General features: G+C 33.0%; 1 protein-coding gene across 1 annotated transcript; it reads right to left on the bottom strand.

The window, feature by feature from the left end:
* Positions 1-1,930: 1,930 nt before the first annotated feature.
* Positions 1,931-4,517, bottom strand: LOC111411849 (probable WRKY transcription factor 21). Its single transcript, XM_023042483.1, has 3 exons — positions 3,113-4,517; positions 2,888-3,013; positions 1,931-2,286 (listed from the first exon to the last, which is right to left on the bottom strand). Exons 1-3 carry the CDS (start codon positions 3,853-3,855, stop codon positions 2,145-2,147), a joined length of 1,011 nt encoding a protein of 336 aa, XP_022898251.1. The 5' UTR covers positions 3,856-4,517; the 3' UTR covers positions 1,931-2,144.
* Between the last annotated feature and the right edge of the window lie 8,315 nt (positions 4,518-12,832).

Raw genomic sequence — 12,832 nt, 5'->3', positions numbered from 1 at the left:
TCCACTTGTCTACCACTTATTTATATCTATTTATAATCGAAATTATTTATGAATACTTCTTAAACGTGATCTTAATTTTAAATGGTGAACATTTTGCAACTTGCTTATAGAGATGGATACAAACATGCATATACATGTTAGGGAGGTTTTGACTACAAGATCTAAATATGATTGGGTTTCTGTTTATGTTCATCTCTGAAATATCCCACAAAGGTATAATAATTATTTGAATGTTGGTGGATTTCTTCATATGCGTTGTCCGAAGACTCAATGATTATTTGTTCGTCGAAACCAAAAGTAAAAATTTTGGTGGATAGGAATTCCATAAAACTTCTTTCGAAGAATGGTCAGACCAGTACATTTCTTAAGAACAATAGCTACAATGTTGCATCTTTGTGACTATTGCAGGTGGGGGTGTCTGTTGCGGCAGCTGTACTTGTTAAATTGACCGAAGAAATAAAAGACAGAAACGTCTCTATAAAATTTTAAGATAATATTGTTTTTTTATTTTATTTGCCAAAAAGAAGAGGAAGATTCAGTATTTTTTTTATTTTTCTGTTGCTATATTACTTTATTTTATTCTCTGTATTGTCAACTTCATTTGAGCTTTGTTGGAAACAATCACTTCCTGCCTTCCCATGATCGCATGCACATCAAACGAACACAACTTTCATTAGATGTTTGAAACTAAACAAAATTGAACATAAAGCAGTCCCCTTCTTTTTTTTATTTTTTATTTTTATGACTAGGGTATCCAAGCTTCGCTCGATTGATCTTGAGTAGTGACAGTCTTTTTCCCTAGTTTGTGATTTGAATAAATCGGATGCAATAATAGTTTACACACTTGGGTTGGGCATTTATGAAGCAATTCTCTTCCCTATGGATTCTCTTTACGACTTGCGAATTGGACCCTTGGAAATTCGAACCTCCGATACTCCATAAAGAACTTTTGTGCTTTACAATTGTGCTATGCCCATGGGGGAATGTAAAAGCGATCTTGACAAAGGTTGAGATGGGTTTTAGTTATGGATTAAATGAATAATCTGTATTATTGAACCGTAATTAACAATGAGAAATGGGAAAAATGGAAGCAAGAAAAACACGACTTAATGTGCTTCTCAAAATGATAGTTACGGGCACTCGGTGGTGTTGTAGAGTTACACTATATTATTTAAAAATAGAATTAATATGTACTTCAAATTCAACATTAGTTGAATTTCAAATTTTAGTGGGATTGAACAATCTTGATTCTTATTGAGTTCTAAATCATCTCGACTGAGGTGGAGTCAAGCAATTTTCAAACATCTCAAGTCCTTTTTTGCCTGATTCAGATAAAAATGAAGAGCAACAGTTCAATCATACGCATATTATTGGGACTTACGCTATTCTATGAAAAATATAATTTGAGATCTTGTTTTAGGAGAGATTTTTTTTAAAATTATTTTCCTCCAAAATCATCTTCAACGACATTTAATAGAATCCATAATTTTCTTTCTATTTTTTAACCAAATATGTTATAATTGAAAAAGTCTCTCAAACCAGCTCTGTAATGGAATGGTAGTCTTTAAACAATGTATTTTGTAAGCGAACAAGCCTACTTGAGCCCCCATCTACAGCATCTTCGAGCAAGTAAAAATTTCGCTTGAACTTGTACTAATTGAATCTTGAGTCGAGTTCGGGGTTGATAATGGGACAAATATAAAAAAGTAGAATAATGTTACTTGTACATAAGGAGTTTCCTAATGGTTTAAACATATACAGATGATTTGTCAAAAATAGAGTGGATATTTTTTTTCTTATTTGGTGGAAGTTCTGATCCAATCATATTTTGTCATCATGTGTATATAAACCACATTTAGCACAATCGAAAAAGCTAAGTACCTTAATTTTTTACGACTAATCATCTACCTACAAAATGCAATACTACAGCTTAAAGTCACGGGCACGCATCAATAAACCTAATAGATTGAAAGTTTGACATTAACAACTAAAATAATCCCACAAAGCTCTAAAATTTTCAAAGATTTTAAGGGTCATTTAAGATCACAGATTTTTATACAATCAGCAACCCACAAATTCCGAATAACTCTTCTATCTAGACCAGATTTGGTCTTACCAATGTCTAGTCGAGCTTCAAAGATTCATTAGTTTGCACACTGTGATGGCAATCTTGGGTGGTTATGTTCCCCTTCATAAGTGACTATTAGCATTGAAGGTTCTTCCAAGCATCTCTCCACATGTTTCCTTGCAGGACAGCCTCTTATGCTACTGCATTTATAGTATCCTCTGCAGAAATGAATGATGAATCAGTGCAACATTGAAATTTAAGACGTTCGAGCTTTCTTGAACTAAATAAGAACTAGAAGTTCCAAAATGCAGCGTCGTGCACCAAGAAAATTGAGACAATATTAAGAAAGACAAGAAATTGACAAATCTAAAATAAAAATGTTACCATCTGATTTTAGGTGGATAACAAACAATACAGGTTTATATTACTAATCAATATCAGAATCCATAAATAAGCCCATATTCTTGCAATTGAATTGAAACGACTCAAAAATCTCCATGAATTTAACTCAACCCAACTGCACCCAAAGCCACTCCCCAATAAAAGAAAGCTAACAAACAACTAAAATAAGGAAACCTAAAAAACAGAGCTCTACCAATCCAAGCAATTCTTGCTTGCTAGTTGCTAGAAGGCCTGCGTGTTACTATCACACAATTATAAACTCACATTCAATAGAAGAGTGTAAAAAGTTATGACCAAATATCGAGTGTGCTAATTATACTTTTGAATTGAAATTTTTTGGTGTATCGTATGAGATAATAGTCGGGGTGTTTTGCAAGTAATCAGTGGCAAGTTGAGTTCGCAGTAGGTTACTGATACCTGGGATGAGGAGAGCCCTTAATTGGCTTCTGGCCATATTTTCTCCAGGAATACTCGTCTGGTGGTATATCAGCTAGCTTGTTGCTTATGGCAGGTACTTTGATAGATCTTTTTACCCTGTGCTTCCTGTTAGAGAGTAGCAATGAACGAGCAGCGGTTGTAAGATATACTATGTCGAGCAATGATAACGTGGATTGGAATAAATAAAAAGCTAAAAATAAGCACCTCTTCTTCGAGCAGTGGCATCTGCCACTGCTTCCACATTTCAAACTTCCATCTTCTCCCCTAACCGAGCACCTTCTCTTGTGTTGATATGAGCTCTGATCCGCTGATCGAGCTGCCCCAATTAAATGAAAGGCATTTCCATCCAAATTAGCCGCACTCCCATCCATACTCAACGAAGAGATAAAGGACCTAGTTGACGACATGGTTGGGGTGCAGTTCAAGCCATCAAAATTCAGACTAATGCCACTATTACTACGCCGATACATCATTTCAGCTTGCTGTTTCAACTTCTGCTGCTGAAGATGGAGAAAATGATAATTCGATATCGGCGTCTTTTGAGCAAGTTGAAGGGCGGTTTTTCCATGTGAGCTCAAATCCGAAGAAGGGTTTCCTGATGTGAGAACACTCCGGATATTGGATCCCGTTTCTTGAAGCGGGTTCGCATCAACGGAGTTGATTTGAAGGATCGGAAGGCGTTTCGGCTGTTCATCCACTCTACATATTGGGTTTTCTAGAAATATGTTTTGGGGGAAAAGGCCTTGAATTTTCTTGACTTTCCTCACTCTAGCATGACCACAACTAGAATTAAGAAGAGATGCAACTTTCTTGAACTTATTTACGGCCTCGCCTGTTTGCTCAACTAAATTCCTAAACTGATTCTGATCCTGGGGCTGAACCAAAAGACTGAGCACTCTATGGCAACTCTCCACAGCTGCACTATTTGCCTTGACAACTTCCTCCATTTCACACAATCAACACCCCCAAAAAAAGCTAGAAAAGTTAACTTAAAAAAAGAAAAATAAAAGCAAACGAGCTAAAATCCCATAATTCCAATACCCAGAAACATCAAATTCAAAGGAAAAAAACCTCCAACTCTACTGATTCAATAGATCTTCAACTGTCCATAGGAGGCAAAATCCCAAAAAAAACCCAACATGAAACCCCATTTTAGCAAGATATTCTAGCAAAAACACAAGATCATGATCTTCAATAGGGCAATGTGAAGATCAATCAAAAGCAAGAAAAACCCATGTAAAATCAAATGCTAAACTTGAATTTGTAAAGGGGAAAACAAAAATTCAACACACAGAAGAACAAAAGTAAGGAAAAAAGTCTCAAATGACGGACCTTTAATTCGACTTCTTGGTTGCTATCAAACCCTAGATTCTTTCAATCTCCGTAAGAGAGAGAGAGAAGAATAGATTGAAAAGTGTGAAAGGAAAGACTTTGCTTTGCCTTAGAAGAAAATTCACACCACACCACCCCCAAAAAAATACAAAGATGCAACCTTAAAAAAATATAAACACTAATACTGAGTTTACTACTGCTTCTTCAAATTATTAGTATGTATGATATATCTATATATATTTTATGTTAGAGAGAGAAATCCAATAACATTAGAGAGGTGGGAGGCGCATTAAAAATTCACCTGCGCACTACCAGAGAAACTGAGAAACGAAACTGCCGTCTACGTCACATATTTCAAACTGGGACCCACTTTAGACTAGGTTATTCTTTCTGCTTTTTTTTGGTAATAGTATTTGCTTATTTTAAGGCTTATTATCACAAGATAACTCCACATTTGATGTCTAGTGTGCAAAATATTTCTACATTTCAAATTCCTGTATTTTCATCCTTTTTTTCACATTTTATTGTGAAAAATATCATTTTTCTCAATTTCCATATATTTTCTCAATAAATATCTGTAAAATGATAAATCTAGACTCTTATTTAAATAAAAGGAAAGAAAAAATAAAGAATGGGCCCAAAATTTTCAAAAAATTATAAATGAATTCCAAACAAATAATTAAAAATCAACACTAAAAAGACGAAAAATAACTTCATCTTTTCTACAGTGTCATCGCTGTGTTCTCTATCTCTTCCATGTAACTCTATCTGCAATTACATTTTTGCTTTAAAGCAGAAATGCAGAATTGCATATTCACAATTATAGGTGATGTTAATGTTGATATTTATCAAGTGATATGTTCAAATAACAAAATCAAACATATAACTTTTTCACAGGTTGTTTCTCATAGAAACATCATAAATTTTGAGGTATATTAAGATGAAATTGATAGAAGTCCATTGTTGTAGCAAATACAGCGTAATGTAATGAAATTGGAATGGGTAGTCCGCGATGGTGGAAACCGTTGCCAACGTCGAAAAAAGGCAACTTGTTCTGAATGACCAACTGCATTTTTTCTTGATTTTGACCATATAATTTTGTTGTTTGTTCAATTAGTTTTATGGAAAAGTGTTTGGTGGTTGATGACAGTTGTTTATGGTGTGAGCTCCGGTGCTTTAGGTGGTGGTTGGTGAGATGAAGGCCGACAGTTCCACGAAATCTCCAAAATAACGAGTTATCGGGGTGGGTGAAGAAGATGAAGTTATTTTTTTTTTGTTTTGATTGTTAATTATTTGTTTGGGACTCATTTGTAATTTTTTTTAAAATTTTGGGCCTATTCTTTATTTTTTTGTTTTATTTAAATAATAGAGTATATTTGTCATTTTACAGATTTTTATTGAGAAAATGGAAGAAAATTGAGGAAAATAATATTTTTAACGATAAAACGTGGAAATTGGGGTGAAAATACAAAAATTTGAAACGTAGGATTTTGTTGCATGCTAAAAACCAAACGTAGTCATGTTTGGTGCTCACAATCCCTTATATTAATACTAACATTTGCTTACTTTTGCATTAGCCTTCGCTTATTCCAATATATAGGAATTATGTCTTTTCCTTTGCTTTCAAGAGCATCTCCTACGACTTAGTCAAACTACTATACTACGTTAAACGAAATATATAATATTTTAATAGATTATTACATAGCTTTTTTCTTTTTTCCAAATTAGAGTCGAGGTCTCCCATTATGGTCTCAGTTTTTTATTTTTAGCCATAGTTAAATTCTCGTGAAGATTTGTGTCCAAGAAGTATATTGAAGTTAGAGTAATCCTATTGGAATTAAACTTGTGGTACATCCGGGGGTATCGAAGCGTATACCTAATGGACACGCGACGACCCTCGGTTGGAGGAAGCGCTTGTCCCACATGTGCTTCCTCCAATGGGAGGTCATCATGTGTCCATTAGGTACACACTTCGATACCTCTCGATATAACGATAGCATTATCGATCATATTATGTATGTAATCATTTACAAATTGATGACATCGCATTATATTAGAATTTAATTGATTTTATTTTTTCATTTTTTTTCCCTTCTCTCTTTCGAACAATTTTCTTTCTCTATGCATCAATTTGTAAAAAGTCAAAATTACCCTTCAAAAGAGAGATGAAAATACAGAAATAATTTGTCTTTCTAGAAAAAAAAATCTTTTTTGAAATTAATGTTTATTGGAAATTACCAATAATGTAATATTTGAATTGGTATTTTGGGCTTTTGGCTGTCTTTTTTTGTTTTTGAATTTTTCTATTTCTTTTTTTAATTTCATGCCCTTCGGCGTAAGTTTTTATCAAAATGTTGGTCAAAAGTGGGACCCGAAGAGATAGCCGTTACAAATGAGCCGGTGGGTCCCAGCAACGTGTAAAACGCACTGGCGAAAAGCATACACGTAGGACAACGTCTGATTCATTTGCCACTCTTGGCGTGTTAACGTACGCCTGGGGTGGATAGGGTTAGGTTAAAGCCTGACGAAACATGGGGTCCACTTGTTTGGAAAATTCGTTGACTTAAGAAAGCACGCCTCCCCCTCTTTCTCTCTCTAAAGTTCATGTTTGGCAAAGCTTATAATTATTTATAAGCTGATTAAACATTAGTTAAACCCTTTCTTACTTACCTCGCCTCTTGACTCGTATTTTGTTTGCTCATTTGTTAATGTTATTTAGCACTATTAAAATTATAATTTCAGGTACTATTGTGACATTAAAGAAATTATTTCATTTAATAAATTATTTAAAGCAACATAAATTGAAATTATAATTCTAGTGAAACTAAATAGCGTTACATTTTATTTTAACATTAGTAAAAAAATCATGATTGCTCTTAACCAAGTGCTCGACTGCCGAGCTTTATAAATCGTGCTAATTGATTTCAATCTTTTATTATGCCTCTGCTTGACAATTATTAAAATGAGGTTTTCGGGAAAAGCGAATTTTGAAATAGTTATTATTCATTTTTTTTTTTGGGAGAATGTGTGATTAAAAATTAGGAAAAATTTTGAATCTACGAGTAAAATATTTTATTGTGAGAATGTGTAATTGAAAATAAATTTGAGAAAAAATTTATTTTAATGATTGTGAAACAATGGCTATGATTGTATGTTTAAAGATGGATGGCCATTTGTTAAGCCCCCGTTTCCGTTCTTTGGCCAAAAAAGAAAATTATGATCGTTATTCATCACATCAAGTCAACATATTTACCTTTCTATCTCTTGTGTAGATTCTGTAACGACTATATCTTTCATTTTCATTTCTTACAAAAATGAATATCGAACGGGGCCTAAAATATGGTTGGCTTCAGCTTGATTTGGTGTTTTGATTATTTGAGTCTGACTTGAATTTATTGGTAACTTTGTTTCGATTTTCATGGACAACATCGATCTAGACAATGAATAAAAGTCTAATATTCATTTTAAAGCTTTACCCTCTTTATTCAAAAGCTACTTCTCACTAGTTACTAGACAATGAAAAAAAGTCTAATATTCTACCTAACTCGCAGAATTTAATAATTAAATTACATATACCTCTATACTAAAGTCAAAATGTATAACGGAAAAATTTAAATATTGGGTTAAACCTATAGCTGCTACTCAACCTATGCCCGGTATTAGTAATTGCCAACTGTACAACCTATTTATTACAAATGTCAAAGATAAGATTTCGAAATTATTTATCCAAGTTTATGTTCGTGTGAATTAAAATTTCAAAACAAATTTTCATAAAATGTGTTGTTAAAAAGTTAGGAATTTTAATTAAATTTTAATCTGTATCAAATAGGGGCTAAGTGTTTATTTGAGAAAAATTATTTAAAGTGAAAAATAATATTTCTTTGGAGAAGGTGAGTTTTGGGTTCACATGTAAAACTATTTTATTAAAATAACGTATGATTGAAAATAAATTTAAAGAAAAATAATTTTTAAGTAAGTACGTTGTGCCAAACAAACATTACTTATGCAATGTATTTGGATTGATTAGTTTATTTCATCGAAGAGCATGAACATATTATAAGATTAATTTAGTCATAATTGCTTATTGGAGAAGTATTGTTAGATTAAGACATTATCAATTGACTAGACGTTAACCTCATCTTAACATAGTGTAATGATGTTTTATTCCACATTGGTGCTAATGACAACCTTTTCCTTGAGCCAATCATTCTAGTCATGCTTGGCTAAGATTAAACATTTTACTCATTAGTAATATTTTTTTTTTTAACAAGTCGAATTTAATAATAAGTTACTTATTTCAATCACTTAAGACTTATTTTTAACTCAATAACTTTAAACCCAATACTAAGAATAAAGTGTAACGTCCTAAAAATATTTCTCAATAAAAGTAATTTTAAACTTTTTAAGCTTAGCCAAATACACAAAGTTTGACTCCACTTGATGTATGGTGTTAGGAGTTCGAGGGGCTCGACTTGGCCCACCATGCAAGCTAGCTCGCACTTTGTGTGGGATGAGCCGATTGTGATTTGTCAACTTTTTTAAACAAAAAATTGCAATTTCACTCTCGAAAAACTTATTTTTACAAGATTTTCATCGCTCACCCCAAACGTGAGTTGAGCTGGTTCGATTCATTTGTGCGGCAAGGCGAGGCAAACCAACTGTCGGCTCGTTATACTTAGCATCCATACTGTAGGATTCAAATAAATATTTAAAACAAAAAGTGATAAAAATAAAAAAAAAGAATAAAAAAAGTCTTCATTTCAAATAGTAGTCTAGATTTTTAAGTCAATTCAATTATTTTTACATAAAAACTTTCACTTCTTTCAAGGGATAATGCTCCTTTTAGACTTTATCTGAATTAGGTGCTAAAGTTGTCTCTTCAGTTGAAAGAATATGGAACCAAGCTTCTGTTCCATTTCAAATTAAAATAAATCACAAAGCCTGAAACGTCTCAATGCTTTAATAGACATGTCCTCGTATATTAACCTTTTACTTTCCCAAAAAGCTACGTGTTAACGTATCGAAAAACCGTGTTCTCATTTTGTAAGGAAATGCTTTAAAATAAGCAACTTACAACTTATATTAGTCATAAGTAAATTTACTCATAAGTGCACCTAGCTTACTTTGAACTTTTCTTTAAAAGTAAAAAAATGCATATCGAGATCAAGAAAAGGGTAGAATTTATGATACTTTTGAGGCACATGGATATGAACACTTCACCTTTTTGTATGTTAAAAAGCACATAAAAAGCAAAATCAAACTTTGGGATCCGATAAAGAGATGATATTAAGATTAGGACATTATGAACCTCAGAAAAGAAAAAAAAAAATTACAAAATTAATAATTCATTCTTGTATGGTATGTCTGTCTCCCACAATGTTGTCATTGAGAGGGATTTGACACTGTAAAACTAGTAGCATAGCCAACAAATAAATTGCTAACTATGAAGTATGTTTCATGGCCACCAACTTTTAAGTTGGCAAGTATTTTTTATTCGAAAGCACTTTTTCGTAAAAATAAAAATAAAAATCGATAAACATACAACGATAACAATACTTACAATATAAATTAATAGTTAAACGACGGGGTAGTAACGCTTTTTTCTTCAAATGTACTTGCTTAAGTCAAGTTTTTCATTCAAATCTTCTTCCTCTGCAACGAGCTTAGAAGAGTATCTTAAAGAACTGGCAAGTATCGAGCATGGAGAAGAAGCCTAACAAGAAGAAAATAGTATTAATTTTATAAACTATATTTTAATTCCACTTGACAAAGTTGTTTTTCGATAAGGATGGTAAGATTCCTGGCCATGTCCCACCCTATCCCGGGCAGAGAGGGAATCTTGTCCAGAATGGTAAACGAGACGGGATGGAGAATATGATTTTCACCCTTCATTTTCTGAATCTATCCTAAATTTTTTTGTCATATTCTGTTTTTATATTATTCAATTAACTAAGATTTAAAAATAATAACAAAATAAATAATTAAATGAGGACATTATAGCCCCCATCCCATCTACTAAAAATCAACTGGATGGGCCCACCAAGTTGACATTCCTACTCGTTGAAGACATTGATAGGGTGGTTGGGACTCATTTTCATATAAAAATATAATTTAGAATAGTAAAATGATCGAAAATGTGTGATTAAAAAATGAGGAAAAGTTTTTTATTTACGTGTAATATTATTTTAATAAAAAATATGTGATTAAAAAGAATAGAGAGAAAAATGCATTTTGAAGAAAATGGGTATCAAATAGAGACCGAATGATCATTTTTTCTTACAATCTCATTAATATTTTCTTTAGATTCTTTCGTCGAAATGTGGTAAAATTTATATTACTCTCAATAGCAATGGAGTTTTGCAAATTCTCCCCAAAACAAGAAGATGATTTCGAGAACTTCGATCAAATCACACAACCAATCACTCATCTAGAATTCTTAGAAATATTTCTGCTGGCCATTTTTGTGTCCCAATGGCCCAATCCACTGTTAAAAGCCCGCTAAAGAATAGCCCAAGCTTGATGCTATATGTGAAATCATCATTTCTTTGAATTGAAATCTTCAGCCCAATTGGTCTACAGCAGTGAATCATAAACGAGACTTAAAATTGTTACGTCATTCAAGATTCACCTTTGATCATCGATGACGATATCGCCAATAATCATCTAGGATATTTTGGTCATTGACCACCTTGCTGTGCGTGGCGCTATGGGCTACATGCCATTGCAACGCAAAAAATAAATTTAGAATTAATTTTTTTCCGTAAAAATTATATATTAGTTGATCATCTCGACTTGACCTATCTTTTGACAGACTAACAAATTGAGATGTTCGACCATCGTTGACCTCTATGTAACTTGTTGTGTCAGTCCAAACTCACTCGATAGACTACTTGTGCAAACGGCCTAGAACACAATCGAATCTACCCATTTATGCGTATCTTTCTCAAACTAGACCATCGTCACTCATCCAAAATCTACACTTCCCTCATTGAATCGTGTATGTAACTAGTGTAAGTATTATACCCTAGGTCCAATCAACTTTTGACATAAATACTTTTGATATATAGTTAATGCAATTTAATGACAGATCTATTATTTAATTAATAAAGAATTAAATAAATAATAGAGTCCGTAAATTCAAATTTTCGTAATCTGTTAATCATAAGGAGTTGTGGTTATGAGATACAAATTACATCTGATTGAATCTTAAATCTTCCGTGGTCGTAAGTAATAACGAGATACGGATATCGTTATTACGGATAGACCATCACGTGTGGCATTTCTTACTTGTGAAGTAAGTAGCTGATCTCATAAACTAAAATGTGGTGACACTTAAATGAACACGTGGATATTTTGTTATAAAACAAAACATTGGAGACCCGTCGAGAGATTCCATATGGATAACTATCTGAGTGTCAGTGGTTAATCTCTAACGTTCGGTAGTGAAATTGGTCCTTTGACTTGAGGTCGGCATGGTACCTTATATGAGGACAGTCGTACTTTGGCGATATTGGATGTTGCTCTGCAAAGGGCAGCTAATACGACATAGTTCGGGTACGTCAAGAATCGTACGAAAGTTGTGATTGACCAATAAATGATTCGTCGCTTTTAGATAGTAGGAGATTATGATATGCGTTTCATTCAATTAAGTCGATAACAAAATCCTTGGTCAAGGTGTACTCATAAGTCGAAAATGAGTTTTCGACTTATACTGACTTAATAGTAGAGTGAAAGATATGATCAATAATCGAGATTGACACACTTCCATATCTCATAATTGATCGGATTATATTGACGAAGGGATTATAGTTTCACGGTAAACGAACGAGTTTGGTTTTATCATACCACGTGACATTTTCCGTCACATGTATTGCCATGACACATTGCTAAATGTCAATTTGGGACGGCGAGTGTGAATTGGTGATAAATTAAAAGGGTGTTTTAATTTATCAATTTTGATTAGATTAAAATAATATTTCACATCATCTGGCATCGTGATCAGAAATCTGATGGGTCGCACACAAAAGAGAATTGGAAGATTGCAATTTTTCAATTAATTAATTTAACAATCGTTGGATAAATTAATTAATTTGTTTGATTATTTATAAGCCCGAATTAATTAATTGGATTAATTAATTCACAAACCGAATTTAATTAAATGGATTAATTAAATATTGAATCGGATCAGACCAGACTCGTTTGGGTTTATATAAATACATGGCTAGGGTTTTCAATCTGTATGATTTTTCATAATTATTCTTGCTAGCACAAGAATAGAAAACCCTAGTAACTGAAATCTTATTTTCTGTGTGGATCACTGTTGGAGACTAGACAATTGGATAGCTGTAAATGGCGAATCAATATTGCAGGAAGGAAAAAAAAGCAAAAGGTTTGCAGAATTCTTCAAATGTACAATCTTTATCACGATTTCTATCTAAACACAAAGGAATTCTCGGTGGAAATCGAAATAATTTTAATTTTCCACTATACATGTATAAGTAGATTTCCGGGCCGATTATAGGTTGCCCCCAACAGGCTGTTGATGTGTGAAAACAAGGCGAGAAGCTTTGACATTTACGAGAACACCAAAGT

This window comes from Olea europaea, chromosome 16 (assembly GCF_002742605.1).
Source record: "Olea europaea var. sylvestris chromosome 16, O_europaea_v1, whole genome shotgun sequence".
Taxonomy (NCBI): domain Eukaryota; kingdom Viridiplantae; phylum Streptophyta; class Magnoliopsida; order Lamiales; family Oleaceae; genus Olea; species Olea europaea.
This window is presented reverse-complemented; position numbering and strand designations above follow the sequence as displayed.

What these genes read in the sequence shown, in the direction of transcription:
- LOC111411849 (XM_023042483.1), bottom strand. Translation starts at nt 3,855, where the DNA reads ATGGAGGAAGTTGTCAAGGCAAATAGTGCAGCTGTGGAGAGTTGCCAT. An exon ending in TGCCACTGCTCGAAGAAGAG is followed by an intron (nt 3,014 to 3,112) that starts GTGCTTATTTTT and finishes ACTCTCTAACAG; the next exon opens with GAAGCACAGGGTAAAAAGAT. An exon ending in AAGGGCTCTCCTCATCCCAG is followed by an intron (nt 2,287 to 2,887) that starts GTATCAGTAACC and finishes TCATTTCTGCAG; the next exon opens with AGGATACTATAAATGCAGTA.